General features: G+C 36.0%; 1 protein-coding gene across 2 annotated transcripts; it reads right to left on the reverse strand.

Annotated features, from left to right (window-relative positions):
- Positions 1-602: 602 nt before the first annotated feature.
- On the reverse strand, positions 603-23,887 carry Ccdc34 (coiled-coil domain containing 34). 2 transcript variants are annotated; one of them, XM_074043183.1, is made up of 6 exons: positions 23,368-23,887; positions 20,137-20,272; positions 12,738-12,845; positions 3,742-3,900; positions 3,054-3,195; positions 603-1,104 (listed from the first exon to the last, which is right to left on the reverse strand). In XM_074043183.1, the coding sequence occupies exons 1-6, from the start codon at positions 23,709-23,711 to the stop codon at positions 890-892; spliced, it is 1,104 nt and encodes a 367-aa protein (XP_073899284.1). In that variant the 5' UTR covers positions 23,712-23,887; the 3' UTR covers positions 603-889. The 2 variants fall into 2 exon arrangements, with proteins under 2 accessions (XP_073899284.1, XP_073899277.1); XM_074043176.1 differs by having other exon boundaries at positions 20,137-20,269; positions 23,368-23,771.
- Between the last annotated feature and the right edge of the window lie 2,389 nt (positions 23,888-26,276).

Genomic DNA, 26,276 nt, shown 5'->3' on the forward strand with positions numbered 1-26,276 from the left:
AGTCAATGTTCAAAGGGGTTTAAATATTAAATGCTTTTTTTAAAAAGACTTTCCCTTAAAAAGACATATTTAAAAAATTTTTAAAGTACTAAGTGCTAGTAGCTATTTTAGTAATCTTAAAATGTATTTATTAATAAGATCTGTGATTTCAACCTCAGTAAAATATAACTTAACATTTAATAGTTTCAATATGTAAAATAACATACTGATAATTTCAAGGCTAACAATCAAGTTATAATTACTGTATAATTTTTATAAAGCTTAGCAAAATGTTATTAGTGTGTCAAGATTACAACATGGCCAACCTAAGATCCAGAGCACAAAACAGTATTTTTATATTTCCCCATGAAAATTCCAACCCTTACTTCTGTGTTGTACAGTGGGCTTTCAGTGAGTTATTGTAAAAATATCTAGATAGAAAAATATACCAAAAGCCATCAACAAAGACTGTTTTTGATTACTCTTGGTTTCTGACTCATTTAGATAAGCATATAGTTTAGAAATGCTTATTTTGAACAAATTAATCTTAATCTTATTATGTTCACAGACATAAACAAACATAAGCAAATAACAGAGTATAAAAGAACACAAGAGAAACTTGATTTTATTGGTATTATAGTATAATTTTAATAAAAACTAAACACAAACACAATTATTAGATATCCAGTCACTTATTCTGCAAAACAAGATCAACTTAAGGAGGTTTATTAAAATCAAAATACAGAAAACATTTTCCTCATGAACTCTTAAGTATTCCACACACAAATGCAAAAACTGGTACTTATCATTAATCACAAGAAATGCTGACTTACTAATTGAGTAGTAAAAAAATTCTGATTTTAAAATTAAATAGCTAAAAAAATTAAAAGCATGCTATTTACCACATCTACTATCTTTGTATTCTGCACAGAGTTCCAAGGCAAAGGTTGCTTCTGGCTTTATGAATTACCAGAGATGGTGGCTTGTGTGGCTGACTTGTCACAGGCCTTTTATTCTTTGTTCCTGGTAGATCCTTAGCTTCTTTGGGAGGGGGCATATGAATTGGTTTCCATGGAATTGGATTATAAAAGGCTGGTTCTGGATAGGAATTTCCACTGTAAAAACCTAGAATCATTGAACGAAACAAGAAAATAAAACTTTTTGAGTTCAAAGAAATAGCTTATTTTAAAATTCCTAGAAAAATGTTAAAATGTCAAAAAGGCAAACTATCATTGGTAATCCAAACTGACTAATTTAAAACTTAAAATCTTGAATATTTTCGAAGCTTTAACACTTTTCAAATATAGTAAACATTGTTAACAAATATTAAAAGATAAACAATTTTGAGAATCAAAATGTTGAAATCAATATAAATAAAAATGCTTGCAAAAGTTTCACTAAGCAATAATTTTAGACCCCTTGAATTAAATAAAACCTTCATTTTCTTAGTTCAGTCTCGGAAATGGCTGATTTTGTACTAGTTTCTTCTTGTCACTTTACAGAATAATTTATCTTGCATATGGAACTAAAATGAATCAAGGTTCCTATTTAGAACCACTGAAATTTTGAATTATCTCACAACTTAGTAAGATTCTGTAATATCACTGTAATTTTGGTTACTGGTTATAGAGCATTCTTCTGATGCATGTGTTTAAAGATTTGTGATGCTCAACAACTAATAATGGTGTGAAGGAGAAACATGTAAATCATCTCCAAATTCTTCACTCATTATAGGCACATCAATTCCTTTATTTCATAATTTGTAAAAATCATATTAGCATAAAGAATAAAGATGGGAAATATAGTATTTGTATATAAATATTCTGCTGATAAGAAACATTAAAAATGTAGAAAAAATTAATAAACCATCCATTATTTTAGTAGTTAGCATCTAGTTAATATGCATATTCTCACCTGAAGTTTTAGTCTTACTACCTAATCATTAGGTTAAAACTACTGGTAATTACTAATATTAACCTTTTCCCAAATAAGAAATTAAAACGAAACAAAACACCACAGGAACATGCTATGCTCAGTAGCTGTGATGGATGACCTCTGTGACATACAAGAGAGGACTAATCCTGACAGCAGGAATGTGTCTTTCAGACACTGGCAGCCCACTTTGGCTGCATAGATGTGTCAACACACACTTCACCAAGCTGGTCAAAACAAAGTCTGGAATATGTTCTAGTGTGTGAACAAAACAGAATGGGAGCGTTTTTAATAATAAATCACTTAAACCAGTGAAGGCAGCTGTCAGCAAGGTATGAGCTTCCAACATGAAGCAAAAAGAAAAACATGCATTGCCATTTATAATCAGACCAAGCCTAAAGGTCAACTGGTTTTGTGTTTGGTCATGTGCTGTCTAGTATTCCACCCCGCAAAAGAATGTGTCAAAGACACTAGAAGGTCTGCCTTAGAGAAGGTTAGAAGGAAGGGAGGCAGTCTACGGCCATACCACCCTGAACATGTCGGTCTTGTTTGATCGCAGAAGCTAAGCATGGTTAGGCCTGGTTAGTACTTGGATGGGAGAAAGTGGGGAGGCAAAAATGACCCCTTAAGCATGTCCTAATTAAGGCAGTATCATCTAAGAAATGTAAGCACATTTGGCAGGGGGTGGGGAGAGAATCTGGATTAAGCCTAGGGCCTTGTACATGCTAAACCCATGCTCCTCCACTGAGCTACATTCCCAGCCCCTAGAATTCCATAATACCCTTGCCTTAAGTTTTTATGTTTTGTTTTCTGCAGTGGTGGGAATCAAATCCAGGGCTTGTGCATGCTAGGCAAGCACCCTACCATGGCACAAGATCCCCAGTCTTCAAGTCATTGCTTTAAAGTCTAAGTTTTTAGTTTTGCAGCTATTGCCTTTAAGAAATAAATAATTTATGGACAATGACAATGAATTTATAATATCTCCTTAGCAACACAGTATATCATAATATAATCCTCTGGAAAATAGTAATTTAAAAGAAAAATATTTTTTACACATTTCTATGTTTGGCAAAAAGAAACAAAATCTATGACATTTGCTTCTGCAAACCATACTTATGAAGCCACATAACATAAAAACCAACCTGTAAGTTTTCCATTGGCATAACCATAGCTCTTTGCAGCTGGACGAGGTTTATTTCTTGCATTTTCCAACCATTCCTTAAACTTTTTTTCTGCTATTTCCTTTTTCTCCTGTAATTCAGCTTGCCGTTGTTTTTCTTTTTCCTTAAAGTGGCAAGACCAAAAAAATTTCAGGGATTCTGTAACTAAACATCCTACTCAAATCCCACTGTCCCCCCACTCCCAGTTGCTTCCTACCCACAATGACTTTCTGGGGATAATACTAAATTTATTTCTATAATTTGACAGCAAAACTGAAAACAGCCAGGAATGTGATATTAAGGTGTCTACCACTTAATAACAATAGGCATCAAACTCAAGAAGGAAAAAGCAATATGCTGTATTATAATTTATAATACAATAATATAACCACATAAAAGAGCACTGAAAGTATTTAAAAGTAGTAACTGCAAACATCTGAATCTGACTAAAAAACATCAACAGGCTTATTAATATTTCTCAATCTAAGAAAACCAAAAATGCACATTCATTATGAATTTTAAACACAGGATAATAGAAATAAGGACAGCTTCATCTATTTGTTTTACGCTAAGATAGTGCTAATTTTCTAATTATATACTGTTTCACATACATTTGGCACATATAAACAGCAAAGTCATGCATTCTAACTGGTCATTTTAATAAAAATACCTTTTCTTTCTTCTTCTTCTCACATTCTTCAGCATTTTTTTTCTTTAACCACTCTTGATATTTTTCTTTTGCTTTTTCTTGCAGATATTCTTTCTCCTGTTCCTTTGCTGCTTTTTCCTCAATTTCTTTACTAATTTTTTGTTCTCTTTCTTTCCTTTGCTTAAATAAAAATAAAGGAATTTTTATCAAAATACCTGTAATTATCCTCAGACAAGGATTGCTATATACAGAATTCTCTGAACTTCAATTCTTTCTTTTTATTTTTTAAAGCCTACAGCACTCCATGTTCCCAGGGGGTCTCCCATCAAAATACTAACCAGGTCTCACCCTGCTGAGCTTCGACGATCAGATAAGATTAAACTTTAATTATTTCTTTTTCTTTTTTTTTTTTTTTTTTTGTGGTACTGGGATTTGAGCTCAGGGCTTGCGCTTGCCAGGCAGGCACTCTACCCCTGGAACCACATCTTCAACTTCAATTATTTCCTGATTTGGGTAGCAGCATAGTGATTGGCACAACATGCTTTATGAAAACATGTAGCATACCTGCAATTACCTCTTCAATGTCAGTACCTGCTGGGATGTGAGTTCCTAAAGGCAGCAATAGAGATCCTGGTCACCAAAGAATACTCAGTGTCTAGGCGAGTGCTAAGCAAGTAGTAGGTGCTCAATAGGGAACTGCTGGATAAAGTAATGAGCAAAAATTACAACCTCCTAGACTGTCCTAAATCTTACAACTTTTAATGAATTTACTCTTACTCTAAATCTGAACCACATACACACACTTCCCAGACTGTCAATAAATACACTTGATAAATGGTCACCAGCGGTGAATTCCAGAGGACAATGAATAATGCCTATTAAATACTGTATGTAAGGGCAAAACCAGGTGAATCTTTGACTATACAATTCTGACTAGATCAGAAGTTCACAAATAGAGACCTTAAGGTCAAATCTGGTCCACCAGCCACCACTATTTGCAAATAAAATTATGTAGCAATATGGCCACACTCATTTGTTTACATATTTATTGTTTGTGGCTGTTTTATGTCACAATAGCAAAGTTGAATAGTTGCCTTAGAGGCCGTACAGCCAGAAAAGCATAAAATATTTACTATCTGGAATTTTTTGTCTTTTTGTTTTTCTCAGAGACAGGGTCTTGCTATTGGCCAGGCTGATCTTGAACTTGATATGTAGCTCAGTCTGGCTTTGAACTTACAATCCTTTTACCTCAACCTCTTGGGTGCTGAGATTATAGACAGGCACTACCATGCCTGGCACCACCATGCCTGGCACCATTTGGACTTCTACAGAAAAAAAATTATTGATCCTTGACAAAAACTGTAACTCAGTTTTTTTCATCTTATTCAAATAATAACCTACTAACAGCAGCTAAATTCTAAGTAAATTATGACAGTTAATTCTCTTTAGAATTAAAGAACATCTAGAAATTAAAATTCAAGGTATAAAAGGAATATGCAAAACAAATGCCTTATGTATCACCCTTTATGAAGCAAAGAAATGAGCTAAATATGAAAGTATCTCACAACCATTTCACATAACTTACTACTGAACTAGCACATATCAGTTACATAAAATGTAAGTTCAATGCTGTGTAGGAAAAGCAGGTCTTAAAAGTCAAAGCCCAAGTCATTCCTAAAGCTGTTCTATTTCTTTCTTGCTGGGCGGCCAAGAGCTGTGAGATGGAACCTTTTCATGCTGACAACTCAATAGCCACTGAAACAATACTGGACTTTACTTACTTCACACTGACAGAAAATCCACAAATTGAAAAGGACCTTGGAGTGTCAGCCACACTACCCTGAACATGCCTGATCTAGTCTGAAAAGGATGTTGAAGCACGTCTTGCTCAATCTGTGTGACTCATGACTCCTTCTACAACCTCATCAACAATCACCCAGTCCCCACAATGTTTTCAATTGCAGTAGCTAACACCAGATGATAACTATGCCTGTATGTATGGACTGTGGACTAATTCTTATAACCACAATATTAGGTAGAAATTATTACCATCCTTTTTACAAAGGAAGCAAGGAAAGCACAACTAGAGTAAGTAATTTGCTTAAGGTCACACAGTGATATATGACCACAGAGCATACAGACATGAGGCCATATTAAACTCCTTAAAATATCCCAATTTCCAAAACGAATTCAAGTGAAATACTGTCTGAATTACCATCTACTATTTGCAAAAATGATTTAAAAATTTAAAAATTTCTCACAAAAAACTTCAGCTTCTGGTAGCTTCACTGATATACTCACATTTAAAGAGGAAACAATACCAAATAACTGCAGAAATTATTTTGGAAAACAGAGGGAAAAGGAACATACCAAGTTCATTTTAAGAACCAAGCATTATTCTAACACCAAAAACAGGCATGAAAACTACAGGGACAAGATAAGACAACCACTCTCATAATCAAAACCCTGATTACTTAAGAATACATTTAACAAAGATATATAATGCCTTAATACATTAAAAACTAAGCTGAGAGAAATGAAAAAGACAAATATAAATGGAGAGAAAAGCCCAAATGATATATGCATTTAATATAATCCCAACAGTGCCAGGCACTATTAGAAAGACATTAGTAGCAAAGTTGATAAGTGGATTCTAAATTTTATATGGAAAGAAGCAGAGTAACTAAGTTTGTAAAAGAAGAAAAACGTTGGCCAGCTGGTGGAGTGGCTCAAGTGGTAGGGCGCCTACCTAGCAAGCCTAAGGCTCCAAGTTCAGTACTGAAAAACAAAACAAAAGAAGTTGGTTGATTCACATCATCTAGGAACTATAAATTCAAGAATTATAAAGTTCTACTAACACACTTAGTACTAACTTAGTACTAACTTAGTACTGGCACAGGATATAAATCAATGGAAGAGAGTACAATCTGAACATACAGGGTTAATTGATTTTAAACAGTATGCCAAGGTAATTTAATAGCAAAAGGATTCTTTTTTCAATAGTGAGTGTGGAACAACTGGATATCCATACGCAAATAAATGAACCATAACCCCTAACTCATACCATAAATTAAAATTAACTCAAAATACACATATAGGTAAGGCTAAAGTTATTAAACTTCTAGAAAAAAACCACTGAGAATATTTAAACTCTAGGGATGGGCAAATGTTTCTTAAATAAAGATACAAAAACAGTAAACTAAGGCTGGGAACATGGCTCAAGTGGTAGAGAGCTTGCTTAGCAAACATGAGGACCTGAGTTCAATCCCTAGTACCACCAAAACAAACAAACAGAACTATAAAAGAAAAAAACTGAACTATGGAATGCCATCAAAATTTAAAACTTGTACCTTAAAAATCACCATTGAGAAAAATTAAACAGGAGGAAATGTTTGCAACAAATACATCTGACAAGGGACTTACGGTCAGAATGCATAAAGAATTTTAGGGGATGTGGAGAGCACTTGCCTAGCAGGTATGGGTTCAGTCCCCAGCACAGCCACAAATAATAATTTCAAAAATGTGAAAAGAAACACATGAATTAATTTAGAGCCAACCATGGTGGCACATGTACCCATAGTCCCAACTACTCAGGAGGTCAAGATAACAGGATCTCTTGAGCCCAGGAGTTCAAGGCCACCTTGGGCAATATATCCAGACTCTGTCTCAAAAAAATATAAGAATAATTCTTACACCTTTAGGGGAAGGAAGTAGGTGCTGGGGATTAAGCCCCAGGCCTCATGCATGCTAAGCATGTGCTCTGTCACTGAGCTATCCCCCTAGCCTGGGATCTTAATAAAAAGTCACATACTACTTTTGACATAAGACTTAAACTAACACAAAAGAAAACCAGAAAAGCTGACCAAAAAAAAAAAAAGAAGAGAGAGAGAAAGTGACAGAAACAGTCAGACTGAATTGTTAAGTTGTCCTGCCCCCATTCTTATGTTGAAGTGATAACCCAGTGTGACTATATTTGGAGACAGAACCTTACAAGAAGTAATTAAATTTAAATGAGGTGGAACCTTAATCCTCATAGAAAAAGACACCAGGCAGGTATGAGTACTGAGACAAAAACATGTGAGGAGACAGAAACAAAGTCATGTGCAAGCCACAGAGAGAGGAGTAAGGATAATCCAAACCTGCATACACTTTCGTCTTGATTTCCAGTTTCCAGATCTGTGAGTAAGTAAATTTCTATTGTTTAAACCACTCACTTTGTGGGCAGCCCTGAAGGACTAATACAGTTAGCTTAAGAAAAATTGCTAAACATCACTAGACCTGAGGGAAATGAAAAACAATGGCATCACACTACACACTCACTACAGGGAGAAGATCAACAATATCAAGTCTGGAAAAAATGTAGACCATTAGAACTTTCATACAATAATAGTTAGAATGTAAAACAGTACAAGCATTGTAAAAAACCGTTTGGTAATGTCTCATAAAGTTAAACATACACTTACCAGCAGTTCAGCTTCTAGGTATCTGCCCAAGATATATAAAAATAAATATCCACTTATATAGGAGTGGTCTTAGATTTTATTCATAATACCCCCAAAATGAGTTGTTTAACTCAACTGTCTACCAGCTAATGCATGAATAAACAATTTGTGCTTTTCTAAAGGATACCACTCACCAATAAAAAGGAATCAGTAACATGTGAAATATCATAAGTTTAAAACCAAAGACTAATAGTATACACTCAATCATTTCATTTGTATGAAATTCTAGAAAAAGCAAATCTAATCTACATAAGATTACTAGTTTCCTTGGAACTGGGGTTGGCTAGTGGCAGGGAGTTGGGTTGAAAGCAAAGTGGTACAAAGGGAACTTTCTGGGGTGATGAAAATGTTCTATATGTTGACTGTGATGTTGGTTAGTTACATAGGTACATAAAGTTTTTCAAAACTCATTAAGTTAAAATAGATATATATCAGACAGAATGCAGGGCAAGATAGGGTAACTGGCTAAATGTGATCAAAGTACATTATATGCATGTATGAAAATGTCACAATGAAACCTGGCATTTTGTACAATATGTGTTAATAAAAATGAGTTTAGAGCTAATAAATAAATTCATTAAAAGCATCAGACAGGCTTTCTATAGAATTGAAGGGAAAGGGAACAGAATGTCTTTAGTTAACAAAAGGAGAACAGGGTAGGCACTCATGTCACTGCTACCAAGAGAAAGTAATCAACCACTAAGTGGCTTCAAATTTCCTAGCATATTGGTTCTATACCACACAGAGCACAAGAATAAATCTTTTTTAAAGATGGTGCCTGGGAGAATCTTTGTCTTACAGCTAAAGAAAATGAACAACAATTAGGTACTTAGAAGTTTCTGACTTTCTATTTTAGTTCCTCTAATAGTGCCTGACTGATGCGTAGAAAAAGCTGAGTGAACATTTGTTGAAAGCTTGAATGATACACTGATAATAGTGTTACCAATCAGATACCTTGTTGATCTGCATTAGTATTTTATGTAAAAATATCAGTTGTTTTTTGAGATGTAAAACCAATTTTATTTTTAAATAACTTTAAAACACTGAGAATAAAAATCCTTTTTGCAAAATATATGTCAATGCTATAAAAAAATCTAGAAAGTAAGTTAGTATGGCAATGCAAATAAAAAAGTACCAGATTAGATAAGCCATTTATTTCAAAAGGATTTAACAATTTACAGTCATAAGAAACTAGCTTTGCTAATGGATACATAAATTCTTTTTGTCTGATTTTTTTGATAGAACACAGTGAAAATGACAGAGAAAATACCAGTCACCGATAATGCTAAAATGTGAATGAAGCTGGAGGCAGCACAGGACCACACACCATGAAATGTAAACAGAGGAGAAAAAAGCTAGAGGCCAGACAGGAAGAGAAGAACCAGGAGTGCAGTCTTTCCAAATAGAGGTAAATGTAAGGAAGTCTGAAATAAGAAATCTGATAGTTTTAAAGAAAAAAAAAAAAACAACAAAGGAAAACAGAGTCATTAATTATTCCTTAACAGGCACAGGAGTGCTTCAAAATAGGTAAATTGAATTTTTTAGGATTCATTTTTTTTAATCCATTCCCAACCTTCTAAAATCCTGACTTCAATAGTTAATGATTTATGTCGGGTAAGCCACTTAGCTCCAAAAGAAAGAATATTTTTCCTCTTGAATAATAGGATTAGATCTACTGCCATTAATTAAAACAGCAAATAGATCATCGATCTTTCAGCAGTATTTTACACTCTTAGGCAAACAACAACTATGTGTGATTGGCATGGCAAAATTAGCTTAATGGAGTTAGAAGATAAAAGAGGCTTTTAGAAGAGAGAGCATACTACTCTGCACATGTAGTGCTATTTTGATTTATGGTTATAAACTTCAAAAAGGTATAACCCAAAGTTTTGTAATGCTTACATAGATTTTGAGACTGGCATTTATTCACAAAGAACTCTTTCTTGTTATATTATGGGCTGAAGCAAACAAACAAAGAAAAGCAGAATAATTGACTTCTAAAGTAAGGAAGAAATACTTTAATAGTTATAACACAGAGCACACACACATGCTCACACACACACACCCCTAGCTTACTATCTTCTTATAATACCTGAATGAAGAAGGTCATGCTATCTTCATCTTACTGAAATTATTTACTTGGTATTCTTATTAATATAAATAGGTATTAGATTCAACAAAAGGTAAGGACAAAAATAATTACAATTAAAAATTTAAAACATTGTCCTACAATTTAACATTTGTTTAAATTCATAAAAGAAAATCAGATTCTAATGAAAAATTTTAAATAAATAAATTAAATAAATTAAAAAATTGAAAGGAGGGCTGGGGATATCACTCAGTGATAGAGCATTTGTCTAGCATGCATGATGCCCTGAGTACATTCCTCAACCCTGAAAAAAGGAAAGAAAGAAAAAAACCAGGAAAATCACTCATTCATTCAACAAATGCTTATTATATACAAAGTATTTTGCTAAATCTTGCAATAAATAATGTACAAAAATAATTTCTACTCTTAAGGATGTTAAAGTTACAAGGGAAGTGAAGGCATACACACAATACAAAGCAGCTGGATGTTTTTCAAAACATGCTCATGTATACAGCAGTATGTACAGTAAAGTGCGATCATAGCGATATACATGGAGTAAAGATTCACATTAAAGAGCCTCTAACAATTGAACAGGTAACACTTCATGCAGGAAGTAATTTGAGTTGCATGGTACAGGGAACATTACAGTAGAGGATACAAGGAGATTCCATCTTGATGAAATGCCGTATATAAAAACAAAGAAAATGAACTGGGTGCCAGTGGCTCACACCTTTAATCCTAGCTATTTAGGAGACTGAGATAGGGAGAACTGCGGCTCAAGGCCAGCCCAAGAAAAAAGCATGTGAGACTCCCATCTCCGAAATAATCAGGGCAAAATGGACTGGAGGTATAGTGCCTGCTTTGCAAACATGAAGCCCTAAGATCAAACCTTAGTCCCACTGAAAATAAAATAAGGAAATAAGCAGTATGAAGGTACACATTTTCAAAAGAGCTAGGAATACACATTCCTGTGGGCTGTGAAGCATAGCACGAAGCTCTAGATTTCTAGGAAATCTATTTGGGCTTTTTGAGAGGTGGTCAGTTTTTTGGGGGGGCATATTAAGTTTTGATCCTTTATTTTTGTATACATTTTAATGGGTTTCACCTTGACATTTTCATACATGTATATAACGTATTATGATCATATTGACACACACCATACCTGTTATCTTCTCCTGTTTCCCTCCTCCCACTGGCCCTCTTCTTCTTAGGAAATCTATTTGTATCTTTAAAATAGGATAAAATTTAGGGCTGAGGGAGTAGGTTGTGGAGTACTTGCCTAGCCCTAAGTTTGATCCTCCCAGCAACACAAAAAATAAAATAAAATTTATGTTTTATTCCATTACATATCTCTCTACTTGATTTAATATAAAAATATAACACTTTTTTTTCTGAAAAATTTCCAGTAAAACTAATACTCCATGAAGACAGGCAATTATTATCTTGTGTGTGCTCCCCAAAAAAGCCCAGTAAGAAGCAACAGCATAGAATTAAGGGCACCACAGGCGAGAGATATGTTGAAATGGTAGTCTGGCTCAGAGAATAGAGTAGAGGGTCTTTAGCCAACAAGGCTAGCATTGTGAAAATCTCATTCAGAAAACAATCAGGAGGGCTGGCGGAGTAGCTCAAGTAGTAGAGCACTTGTCTAGTAAGCATGAGGCCTAAGTTCAAGCCCCAGTACCTTCAAAAAATTAAAAAAGACAGCGGGGAGCCATGAGAAATATTTTTTTGAAAGAGGGAATGATAACTCAGACTACTTCAACAAGATTAATCTGGCAGAGACATGGAGGATGGACTTATTCAGTATTTCTGGGTAATCTCTCATGTGTGGTACTGATCAAATTGCTGAAGAACTGACAAAAAGAGGCAAAATTCCTGACCTTATAGAGTTTATATGCCAGTGTGGGGAAGGAAACTATTAATAAAGTTGAAAGATTAAATGAGACTATACAGAAGTGATCACAAACAGAGGGAATAGCAATTACAAAGAAAGGGAGGTGTTTGGTACTACATAAGAATTTGAATTATGCCTAGGGAACTGAGGAGACAGTAGAACTATTAAGCAAAAATAAAGGAGCTAGCAGAAAGTGTCCATGAAGGGAGAATGGGCAAAGTTAGTTTGTTTTAGATGTGCAAGTTTGGAGTCTTTAGATGGAAATTCAACACTTCAAAAGTTCAGGTCTAGAGATACAGACTTAGTGACTTCTGAAAGATAATTAGTAGAAACCACAGGAATAAAAAGAAAAAAAGTAGAGGGCACAGAGCAGAAGACAGAGACTTCATAAATATCCATGAGGGCAAGGGAGAAAAAAAAAGCCAGAGAAGAATCTAAGAGAAATGTAAGAAAAGTGTAGGTAATGAGGGATGGGAAAAAAGACTTTGCAAAAGAGATGTCAGTGTGGGCGTGCATTTTTCACTCTCTTTACCTGTTTATTCTTTTTCTGAACCCATTCCTTGTGTTTTTCCTCAGCAATTATCTTCCTTTTTTCACGTTCTTCCATTTCTTTTCTTTTTGCTAATTCTTGATTCAATTCCTATGGATTTTAAACAACAAGCAATATTTAATAGAAATACCTACATCACCTATTTTTTAAAAGGTTGAGGCTACACAAGTTTCTTTACAGGACATATACCTCTCGTGACAAAAACTTATTTAAGTAACTAGTCTATGGTGAAAGAAAGCATTGGTAAAAAGTGTAAGTCATTTTTTAGAAATGCAAATAATTGCTTGGCAGCAAAACACTAGTTTCTTAGACTAAACTTCAGCTAAACTGCCCTCACTGAAATCACCTTTCCCACACATAAAGTTTGGCATCATTGTAAGCTATTGGCAGTAGCTCAAGAGAAATGCAACCTTTTTTTTACAGTTATAAAAAGCTTCTAAATTCTTGATGAAGATAAAGGAAATTAAATAATCAATAAATTAAAATTTTTAATTAAGATTTATACTAAAGGAAAAAATATAAAGAAACTATTCCATTTTCCTTAGAGGGAAATAAAGAATCTGGAATTTTCTTCACTTATTTTATAGCTTCTGGGGTATAAAACAAAACCACATTCATATCCCAGATTATTTAACTGCCTTGCTGTCACTCGAATCTACACGTCTGGGCATTTCCTCAAGAGAAAGAATGTAGAAGGTATGGCCAAATAAAACTACAAGTTGAATGCCACCACTCTGTCACTCATCAGTTAAATTACGGCATTAGTTGAGAAAGCTGTTCAAACTAGACTTGTCTAGGACTCTACATTCATAATTACTGGTTATTTTTCTTCTCTCTCTTTAGATACTAATAATCAGATACCTTTTACATATATTCCATTGTCCCATCCCTTCCTCCCCATACTTCCTTTTCCCAAAAATATACTTATTTGGGCACTGGTGGAAATTAAAGGGATAATTTTCCAACTTTCAGACCAATTCCAGTGTCTTAAATGAAGATCAAACTTGATACCAAGAGCATATTCTTTTGTACTTTAGAACAAATGATCACAAGATATCTGTCTCTCATGACTTATCCTAAAATTCTACTGCATAGAAAATAAATGCCCTCACTCACTCAGAATGTTTTCCAGCTTTTAAAAACTATACCCACACAATCAAATATCCATCTTGGTTTCAAGGATTCTTCACAAACTCAGTAGCTGTTATTCCTTGATTACTCACTCAGTATACATTATTATAGAGTGTGCTATAGAGCTAGCAAGAACTGAGACAGATAAATAGATTAGTTAAGCAGACACATAGACAGAGATAAAAATATATAAAGACAAAATTATAGAAGTCTCAGATTAATCTCATCCTTTATGCACCAGAGAATTAAGTACTAGGTTTTCAGCTGTTCTGTTATAAAAATAGGTCAGAGAAAGGAAGGGAGAGGAAGACCAGGGCACTGTTTCTTATAATTGTGAGGAAACAGCTTTAAGAAGAGAGATGATCGTGGGGTGGGGAGTTAGAAAATTAGAGTGTGGTACTAATTTCCTTCCTCTTTAGACAGAAAGAGAGTTTTTTTTTTGAGAGAAGCAGAGTAAACTGAACATTATGAAGCAAGACTATATGGCAAAAGGGATGATTTAGTGCTCTTAATGACAAAGGCTAAAGATTGTGTTTGAAGGGATGAGAACTATTCTGAGAGTGACTGATCAAGAGGTTACTACAGTAAGTTATAAGTAGAAGACAGGTTGGATGTGTGTCAGAAAATAAGTAAAGGGAGAGAAAAATACATATATATAAGTATGTATGTGTTTATATATATATATATGTATAACAGGCTAGATGTAGATCTGGCAACTATATATTCTTAAATTTCCAAAACACTTCTAAATTTTATTTTTAAGAAAAATTTAAATGTACAACTAGACATGATTGACTGTATTTATGTGCCTTTAAAAGACTCTTCACATAACTCAACAAATCAAAAAAAATCAGATCTTGTACTCCTATTTTATAGCTGCCAAATGTTGGTTAACTTTAGTGTATGAGTTATAGAAGAAAAGGTCACAAGTATCTAGAGAATGCTATCACTGACCTAAATAATGCTCTGATTTTAGGATATCTGTCCAAATAATTTGCAGACGTAGAATATGCCTCACATTCTGAGACACACTGCCTCTTCCAAGGTTGGTGCTTCTTAGAATTTCCAGCCCTGTCCATCATCAACTGCAGACCTTTTCCGGTACAGAGCAGGAGTCCGCTGTCAAAATGCCCCTCCATGGCCTTCTGGTATACCACTGAATTTCAGCAGGATTATAGCTATTTTCCCATAGAGTAAACTGTTGACTAGGGAAAACCAAAATCTACCATGCATTTATATTTCAACATGTTGTGACTACTTTTAAAGAACTTTTTACCACTGAAGGTACTAAAAACAATGACAGCTTTGAGTTTTGCCAACGCTCTATATATCCTGATCTATTCCTTCATTAATGGCTAGTTATTTAAGAAGAAAAAAAGAAAAATTATCTGACTATTCACAAAATAGGCAATTTTTATAATTTTGAACAGATTTATGTTAAAATGTTAAAAATTAAAACTAGCCAAAAAACACAGAGAATTCAGGGAAGTTGGCTAAAGAATTACATAAAATTAATAAAAATGAAAAACAATTTTAAATAATCTATAAAACCAATATGCTAGCTTTTCATAACATTAATGTTCAATGTTTGCTATATTTATTATCTCAAAAATAGCTATAAATTTGTAAAATTTTACAAGTGGGTAAATTTAAACAGTTAAAATAATTTTTAAGTTCAGTCTCAGAGATTTCTGAAACAAATCTAAATGTCACTGAAATCAAAATAGTGAGGTGGGATGATCTCAACATAGCCTATAAATTTTATTTATTTATTTATTTATTTATTTTGGTGATACTGAGGCTTGAACTCAGGGCCTACACCTTGAGTCACTCCACCAGCCCTATCTTTGTGAAGGGTTTTTGCAGATAGGGTCTTGAGAAATATTTGCCCTGGCTGGCTTCGAACAATGATACTCCTGATCTCTGCGTCCTGAGTAACTAGGATTACAGGTTTGAACCACTGGTGCCCAGCTTCCTATAAATTTTAAAGACAGGAAATATGAATGTCTGAGTAAGTTCAAGAGTAAATACTAAGCCAGGTGTGGTGGTGTATGCCTATAATCCCAGCACTTGGGAGAATGAGGCAGGACGATCTCGAGTTTGAGGCAGCCTGGGCTATGGAGCAAATTCAAGGCTGTACTGGACTATATAATAAAACTCTGTCTCAAAAAAACAATAAATAAACAGGTAAATATTAAGCCCAATTCAGGGCAGGAGATATGGCTCAAGTGGTACAGTGCTGCCTAGTAAGCACAAGTCTCTGAGTTCAAAAGAGAAATCTGACCCATTTATTTCTAAGATACATCTTGACATTGTGGAAAAAGTGCTTATATTGCAAGTCAAAAACTGGATTCCAATATCAGCTCTGCTACTAACTGAAACCTTAGCAAAATTACTTCTCTGTCCTTTACTAAGGATCTGAGATAACTATTCTCTATGGTTGAAATTTTATTTAAAAAAATAGGGAATATAGTTAATGAGTACAAAAGTAAAGCATGACTTAGGAAATAAAACAAAGAAAAAGGCAATGAAAAGAAATAAAGATTACAGCAGCCCAAAATAAGCTTACAAAAACATTGAGTAGTCAGACTTCTGATACCCCTGGCATGACTGATTCACATGAAAATACCTTAGCCCATTCAGAATTACATAATAAAGTGGTCATAAGAAATGTCAAACTATTCAAAACAAGAAAAGGCAAAATCCTTACAAATAATTATACCTACTATATGTTTAATCACTGTGTAGGGACTTTGTGTTCATTATTTTAATCTGTTCTCAAAGCAACATAAGTATCATCATCTCTCATACATAGTAACAATGAATTCATATTCAGTGCTTCTTATGTATTAGGCTAATCCTGATACTCATTTGCTCATCATAACAAGACTATGAGGTAGCCTCCCCCTTTCACTGATAAAAAAAATTAAGGCACAGGGGTTAAGGACTTACTCAAAGTCTAAGTTGCCATATTTTTGCTCTGGTTATTCTATTTATTTTCTTGTTTTTTATAATTTTACTAGGACATATTATTTGTACACGGGGATGCATTGTGATCTTCCAAACAGTCTTACATTATACATTGGTAAAGTCACCCTCACAATCTCCCCCTCTGTTCTGGTTATTTGCAATATATGATCTCACTTTTTGCCCTGGCTGACCTAGACCACAATCGTCCTATTTATAGGCACATACCATCATGCCCAGTTTGTTTCCATTGTGATGGGGTCTTGCAAATTTTTTTGCCTGGGCTGGTCTGGAAAAGTCATACTCCTGTTCTCAGCCTCCCACCTAACTGGGATGACAGGCATGTACCACTGCACCCAACTAATGGTTGAGATGTGGTTTCCTGGATTATTTTCCCATACTGGCCTGGAACTAGGATCCTCCAGATCTCATTCTCCCAAGCAGCTAACACTGCTGTGAGCTATCAGTGCCTGACGAAAGTCTGAGTTTTGAATGCAGAAAATACAGCTCAAGAGTTTACATTTTTAATCACACCACTATTGCACCTCTAACAATGTAGCTTATAGAGGAAGAAACTGAGGCCAAGAGAAGTCAAATAACTTTCCCAAGGTCAAAGTTAAAACTTCAGCCTTATTCTGTTTGACTCCATAATCCAGACTCCTTTACTAATTCCTCTGTAATTTAAGTAACTTCTTTTTCTGAATATTGACTAAAAACAACTTAAAGTGACTTTCCTTTTCTTAATGAGGGATTTCTAAGAAAGTTACAGACAAGTAAATACCATGAACAGACTCTGCTTTATCACTTCCTTATTAGTTCAGAGTTTTCAAAACTGTGAGTCTAAAATCAATTTAATAGGTTGTAACCAGCTTTCAAAAAAAATACAATACCAGGTTTTGCACAAAATTAAGACATTATTTTAGATATACATATACACACCCATATATTATACATAACACTAGGGCCAGAGGTGTTAGCTCAGTGATAGAGCCCTTGCCTAACATGCCCAGGGCCCTGGATTTAATTCCCAGCATTAGGAAAAAAAAAAAAAAAGAGAGAGAGAGAAAGAAAAGAAAAAAGCTACTATACTAAATAATGGAATTGGTGATGTTAAAATCTGAGGTAAGAGGAGTCTGGGATCTCAGAACTACTTATTGATTCTTACTTATTGAAAATAAATGAAAATTTTCTAAGAAGGCTATGAATAGCAAAGATATAAGTAAAAAAATCAATCTTTTTACTTTGTTTCATTTAATCTTCACACAAATCCCTTGACAGGTATTATTTTATCCCTCTTATACAAAGGGGAAAACTAAAAGTATAAAACTTTAAACAACCTGGTCAAAACTGCCCAACAAGTAAAAACAAATGCTGGAACTAGGGTTTTTCTTAAGCTTTCCTAACACCAAACCACGTCTTTCTCAAGTCCTGTACCTTGCTAAGAGGAAGTAAATGCTACTCTCATGCTGCACTTTTCTAGGAATAAACTTGTGTTCTAGAATACAAAAGGGAAATAGCAGAATGTACTAGGGTTTACAATCAGTGAATCATGTCAAGTCTCCTGAACATGTGATTGCCTACCTGATTAGAAACCAACCACAGAAATAACTGACATGAAACACTTATTCCAAGGAAGATCATAAAGGCCAAGGCTTTGATTCTCACGATAATTATAACAAGCTTACAAACAGACTCAAATAAACTGAAATATCCAAACACAGTGAGCCAGTTAATTATATTTTAATATATATTTAACATTCTGAATATATTTTAATATTATCAGGCAGCCATTTTAAAATGACATTAAGTATCCTTTACCATTCAAATCTATGTCACTTCTGTGTAAGAATTAAGACAATTAGTCTGGACAGTGAGTTTAGGGGATGACAAATTATACACATCTATTTGGTTGTTAGGCTCTGAATAGCAAACAGAATTCAAAGAATAAGGGATTCTTGTGAATGTGAGTCAATGCCCTGTATAGCTATCCTTATCTCAACCAGCAAAAACCCTTGTTCCTTCCTATTATTGCTTATACTCTCTCTACAACAAAATTAGAAATAAGGGCAAAATAGTTTCTGCTGGGTATTGGGGGGGGGGAGAGGGAGGGGGCGGAGTGGGTGGTAAGGGAGGGGGTGGGGGCAGGGGGGGGAAATGAACCAAGCCTTGTATGCACATATGAATAATAAAAGAAAAATGAAAATAAATAAATAAATAAATAAAGGATGACTCCACCTATCCTCACCAAAAGACAATATCCCTTAAGACTTAAAACTACAAAGAGACATAAAGATATCATTAAATTCCTTAAGCAGCAGGGACTCCTTTTACCCCACCAAAAAAAAAAAGAAAATGTATCTAAAACTAATTTGTTTTGGGACAGTGAGAGTTCAAAAAGTGAATCACACACACAGAAATATCCTTAAGTAAGGTAGAGAGGAAGACAGAAACTGAAAAGCCTAGAAAGACCAGCAGATTCTCATCCCAGCAAATACTCACTCTATAGCATGTGCTCTTTGGGAGGCAAAGGGATAGATTCCTATCTCTGTATCAATTTTTCTCTTTTTAAAAAAATTTAAAAGCAACCAATTAAATTTAATTAGTTAAAGAAACATATCATAAAGTGCCATTGTGAATGTCTAAAAATATACATTTGCACATACAATTAGCCCTCTGTATTCATGGATTCCAAATCTGTGGATTCAATCAAGCGTAGATGGAAAATATTTTGGGGAAAAATGAGTAGTGAACATGTACACATTTTTTATTGCATTATTCCTTAAACAACACAGTATGACAACTATTTACATAGCATTTACATTGAATTAGGTAATATAAGCAATCTGGAGATGATTTAAAGTATGTGGTAAGATATGCATAGGTTATTTGCAAATATTATGTATTTAATACAAGGGACTTGAGCATCTGTGGATTTTGGTATCCAAGAAGATACTGAAACTAATCTCTTATGGATGCCAATGTTATTTATTTTTAAAACTTTACATAGAAGAAAATCTAGAAGGCTATTTGCCATCATATTAACGCAGGTGGTAAAATGAGAAGAGATTTTCATTTTCTTAATTACAATAAGCAGCATTTTTCAAATGCTCTTCTAATGAACATATATTTCCATAATAAGATTTATTAGAATTGATAAGTAAAATAACATAAACACATGCACAAACACTGCTTTCAGGAACAATATCACTCACATTTTAATTTATAGCAGCAGTTCAACTCTATGAGTTTAGGATTAAGTAAGAAGAACACTATCTAGCTTTACCTCTAGAGCTTTCTGTTGCAGCCGGTCACGCTCTTCTTTTTCTTTGCCAACAAACCACACCTCCCATGGTGTCAGCCTGCTTTCTGGTAAGCACATCTGTTTCCGTTCTTGGCTATCTTCTGATTCAGCTTCACTGCTACAAAAGAGAGAATACTGTAGCACTTATACATGAAATGCTTTTCTTACTAAGTCGAAATCATTTAGCTGTAAAATGAAAACAAAATTTCATAATGCATTTTCAAAATTGTAATTCTTACTAATATATATGCATTAATTATGCATAAGCATTCATATAAAATCATAAAAAGGAAGTCCAATATTTGAATCAGTTTATCCATCAAACTGCCTTCACCTTCTAAAACCGTATTATTTAAGAACTTTTATCTTGAGTTCTTCCTGCCTCAACCTCCGAGTACTAAGATGATAGCTGTGCCCCACCACGCCCACCTTCAATATTCAACTGTGACATCTTGGGGCTGGAGGAGTGGCTCAAGTGGTAAAGCACCTGCTTTGCAAGCATGTAAGCCCTGAGTTCAAACCCTAGTCCCACCCAAAAAAAAAAAAAAAAAAAAAAAAAAAAACCATGAATTCAACTGTGACATCTTTATTGGCTGTGAAACTCTGCCTGTTATTTTGGGCCTCTGTTGCAGACCATGGATTCCTTAAAGAAAGAAAATATGTCTTGACTAAGGGCCTAGAATCTGAAACATTTGCTAAAAGGAGAAATCAGTCAAATCAGTTTCTTTTTTAAGTAACACCTTAAGTTTCTTGCCTTAACATTTTAAACAAGGGTGTTAAAAATGGCTATATATTACAATTCTACCCATAATCAAGAGAAAGTCTTGATAAAGTAGCCATTTATGATCATGGTATCTAAGGCATGACTTCCCTAATAAGAATGATATAACAACCAGAAAATAGCTGAATAGATTAACAGTAGGTCCAAAGTATATTTCAAGACTCCAGGAAAATACTTCTCATTATCTTGTGTGAGGTCAACTTTGAAATTCATTTCAGTCCTGGCCAATCCATTTGAAAGTCAATGTAGTATCTAAGCATGGCCCTATGTACATTGAAAATATCCTGAGGTTTTATCTACCCATCATATGCATCCAACTCCTGTGTCTATCTCAAAAAAGCCTTACCGTCTTATTGGCCACAGTCACATCACTTTCACAGATGCAGGATAGGGAAAGTATATAAAATTCCCCACAGTTCTAGGTTTGCTCTCTTGCTTTACACAGAGGATGTTCGTATCCCCAAACAATGGCTGTACTATGACTCAGGCTGCCCACTCTCCCATCCCATCACCATCAAGCTAAAGGCAAAAGCAGGGAGGAGAAATTAGGACATTTTCTAAATTCTTAACTTTCTAAAAAGAAATGCTAGGTTTTCTGAAGTGATCGAAAATAATCACTGCATCTATCTGTTCTCTATTAGTACCTAACAACCATCTGATGCTACGCACAAGGCCTGACAAATTCTGCATTCTCTTTCCAGTCCCATATTCTTTGATTCATAAGGACTGAAATGTAGTAAGGCAGCCTTAGCATTGGGGTGCTCCTAGTTCATTCAAACTTTTGGGTAGAAAGGTCTAGGTCCTCTCTAACCCCCAACCCCCCACCCCGCAAAAAAAAGCTCCTTTGGTCAGCCTTTTGGCTCTTGGAAACGAATGGGTCTTAGCTGTGGTCTTTCTTTCTTCCTTCCTTTTCTTTCCTTTCTTTCTCTTTCTTTCCTTCCTGCCTTCCCTCCCCCCGTTTCTTCCTTTATTGGTGTGGTACTGGGGTTTGAACATAGGGCTTCTCACTTGCTAGGCAGGTGCTCCAGCCATGAGCCACTCTGCCAACTGAGCTATGGTTTTGATGGCCATTATTTCCTCAGGCTACTAAACTATGTCCACAATGCTTAGTCCTATTATGATCAGAAGGTATTTGCCAAAGCCTTAAAATTTATTTTAAAAATGAGACCCACTCAGCTCTGAAGAAACCCTGCAAAGACCCTAATGAAAAATGAACTCCCAAATCCTTAACACCAGGAGGCTAATCAGAGAATGCTGTTGCTACATGCAGCCTGGACAAGTGGCTTACTTGGTTACTCTTTCTAACCCCAATTCCCATCAATGTACTTACTTTCACTTTTTATCCTTAAAAGGCCATCTTGTAAGCATGTACATGGATCACTTTATATATTCCCATATTCCATTTGCCAATTCTCATTATGAATGCCTAATACTGAAGGAAGTTATCTTGCTACTTACACAAAAAGCATGGATGCTCTGGTCTCAATTTCTTAGATCTCCCGTACTGTCCCATACACAGCTCAACAACCAGAAACATGTAAATACTTCCTGAAGATGACATAAGGAATTTACCCCAGAATGGACCTATATTATTAGGACTATTTTAGAAATATTCCTGCAGGGATAGGCCCTTTGCTCCTTTTTCTATGCACTCAATTATAGGTAAGTGGTACTGGGAAAAAAGAACCTGATGGGTATACTGGAGCACTAGGTTCAGGTCTGCTGCTAATACACTAGGTGTATGCCTTGGGCTTGACTTTTATTTATATTGAGTTTTATCTGCAAAATGAATTGCCTGAGTTGGGCTTTAATTTCATTGCAGTAGAAACCGTGTTTATTGTGTGTATGGTCCCCAGTATCTAAACTAGTATGTGTCAAATAGTAAATGTTTGCTAAATGAATCACTGTAGAAATAAACATATTAAAATAGCTTTAATAATCCCTTCAGTTCTAACGTTATCTGATACAATGATAACTATCCCATTAAAAGTTCTTGCTCAGATCAGACACCTGTCTCTCCAAGCTGAGGTGGCCATTGGAAGCCTCTGTACTTCAACTCTTTATGGTATTAAAAGTGACCTGTTTACTAACACATTTTGGTTGCTAAGGTTATGAACAAGAGTTCTAGAGTCCACAATTTGGCTTTTGAATATTCATAAAACTCCAATAATTGCAGCAGTGTTCCGTGTGTTTTGAGACTATGTTCAATATGTTTTCCTGGATGGTGAGATTGCAGTAATCATCATAATCTCAGATAAAAGGGCCAAGACTCACAGGAAACCTGTGGGAGAATTTGCCCACGACTCGTTTGTGTAGAAGGGGCAGCACCTCGGGCTGCGGTACCTTCTTGGGTTGTTTGGCCAGCAGAAGCTTCTTAGAAAGGTCTAAGGAACCCTGAGAAGGCCCGCCTCGGCCGGGAGCCTCGGGTTTACCTGGTGCACCCCTGTAATCCCATGCCTGCAAGGCTCGCCACCTTGGCCGATGCGTCATGGGCATCGTCGTCCACCGCTTCCCTGTGCTCCCCGTCACCGTCGTCCTCATCGAACGTTAAGCTCTGGTGGCAGAGGGGGGACAACAGCGACAAGGTGGAGTTGCTGCAGCTCAAAGGCGGCGGCGACGAACCCTCAGACTTCGCCTCCACCTTCACGCCCCGCCCCTGGGCGCCCGTCATCAGGACGGAGGATTCTGAGGAGAACCGAGACTCAGGCTCACGGTCGAGGACGAGCCCGGTGCAGAAACCGGGAGAAGCGACCCGCCACCGCCCCACCGACCGCATCGGGCCCGCCAACTTCAAACCGGCCGAACTGCGGCAGTGACGTGCTCTCCCAGCAGGCCCTGCGCGCGCCGGGCCCGGCCAATCCGGGACGGCACAGGCCCCGCGTTGCCATGGCGACGCTTGGACACCGCGAGGTCTTTGTTCCGGCCTGCAGAGCCTGGCTTCCTTCTCCAAGCCCTTCCTCCTTGGCTAAAAGGTGCCTGCGGCGTGAGAGCTTGTTGAAGCCCGGCCTCCCTCCACCTCCGGCTCTCTTCTGACAACTGTGTGTGCTGTGCTGTTGCAGACCATTTGATCCATGAAATATGTTACTGTCACGGAAAAAGCCAAAGCCTTTTAAAGGAAGAGAGACAGAAGCCAAGTCTGCCCTCACCCATATGAATTCAGGATTATAAATTTATCAATAGTGATTTCTTTGAGCACAAGGCCATATTTTATGAGAACTTTATCTGAGTTTGCAAGTGTCTCCAAGAATGGTTTTGGGGGACAATGTTTTGGTATTTCGGTAGCCCCTCATTTGCCTGAGAACTAATTTGTCTACGCCTGTAGAATGTTCTCTTTCAAGCCTGTAGGATGTACTATCCCTCCAGCTTGTAGTATACGATGTGTTAATCTTAAATTCTTCTCTTGAGACGGGGTCTCTCTGTGTAGCCTAGGCTGGCCTGGAACTTGCGATCCTCCTGTCTCAGCCTTCTGAGCCCTGGGATTAGATATATGCCATCACACCTGGAAAATTCTTCATTCTTCTATGGTGAAAAAGAATCATGAAATTAAAATATGCAAATATGCATTTTATGAGGAAAGAAAAAATTGGAACTTCAGCGGCACTCTTTATTGGGGATGAAGGAAAATGTAGCAAGAGAGGTGACAGACCTGAAGCTGGATGTTTTGTTCCTACTGATAAAGCTGCATGCACTTGTAGATAAAAATAATGGTTTTGCCCAGTTCATAATGTATACTAATTGTAGAAATACCATGAAGTAAAAACTGACTGGCAAAAACAGCACATAAAACTTGTTACTGACCAACAAGTGATACAAAATCTTTGGTGAAATTTAGATCTGCAAAATTTGACACAGGACAATTAGATATGGCAGAAATAATAGCGACCAAAGACAATTCAGGAGGCTGGATATGTAGCTCAATGTAGCACTTGCTTACCATGTGAGAAACCCTAGGTTCAATCCCCAGCACTGAGAAATGAAAAAGATTCCCTGCCCCCAACTACTCAGAGTATTTTGTTAAATTTTTCAGTAAAAACACAATGGAAATGGAATTGGAGCACTATGACTGAGTAGTAAAAATTATCAGTAAGAAGTTCTTTCTTTAACTGAATTACTTAATACTGCCTTACCTTGTTAAAACCTTTCATCAGAACATCTCTAGGATCAGTAACATCAAAATCCTCAGTGCCGCTTTAGTGCTTTGCCATGAGGGAGGCTTGAAAAACAATTTCTGCATAGGCATAACCTAACTGTAGTGGGAAGAAACAGGTTTAGTAGACAAGGACCTGGATTTAAATCAGTGGTTTTCCTTTTAATATCCCTAAATAAGCTGTTTAGTCATGACAGTTCTAATTTATTCCTCTGTAAAATAGGGAAATAATCTACCTCACAGTCATATTATCTCATTAATCTTCAGAGCTTCTATTCTAGGACCGAAACGATACATTGTAAACTGCCACTTAACCTCTTAAACCTTTCAGTGTGGGAATCTAAAGTTTAACATGCTTCCCTTCCTCAAGATGTTTTACTAAACAAACTATGTCCTTTCCTTTACACATCAAGGTCATCATTATGACCAGCAATTACATTATGCCTTAGCAATACTAGAGCCCCCAAAACTACAAGGCAGTGATCTGGTGCTGATGTTTGAACATAATCAAATCTTGTGGTCTCTACTGCCTTTCTGTGCCTTTTCATTCCTGGGGCCGAGAAGCCATAATCAAGATGGGCAGAATGAATACAACTGTACAAATTAGCTCAAGAGAGGGTCTCTCCCCCTAACTTACAGGGTATTGACTTGGTAATGTCTTTTCTTACTACTCATTTATTTTCACTTTCATGTTATACTTGAAATAATTATTTTTGCTGTTTCTGAAATCTGTACGTGAAGAGTGATCTTGTTTAAAAGCTTGTGTTTTTCTGACTTTGTTACAAAAATGCCACTCCATTAGCCCTGTATGCAATACATTATACAGCTTTAAAAAACTTATCTGTGGGTATACTGAAATATTTACAGATGACATAAGTATATCTTAGCTTGCCTCAAAATAACCTAAGAGGTACAAGAGGTTAGTGAACAAGGTGAAGGTCGGCTAAGTGCTGTGGATAATTGCCAAATTGTGGATAAGAATGGGATGAGGAGCTGGGTACCAGTGGCTCATGCCCATAATCCTAGCTACTCGGGAGGCAGAGATCACAAGGATTGAGGTTTGAAGCCAGCTCCAGACAAACAGTTCTCAAAACCCTATCTCAAAAATACCTAACACAAAAAAGGGCTGGTGGAGTGGCTCAAGTGGTAGAGTGGCAAGAGTGAGGTCCTGAGTTCAAACCCCAGTACCTCCAA

Source organism: Castor canadensis, chromosome 1, assembly GCF_047511655.1.
Source record: "Castor canadensis chromosome 1, mCasCan1.hap1v2, whole genome shotgun sequence".
NCBI classification, from domain to species: domain Eukaryota; kingdom Metazoa; phylum Chordata; class Mammalia; order Rodentia; family Castoridae; genus Castor; species Castor canadensis.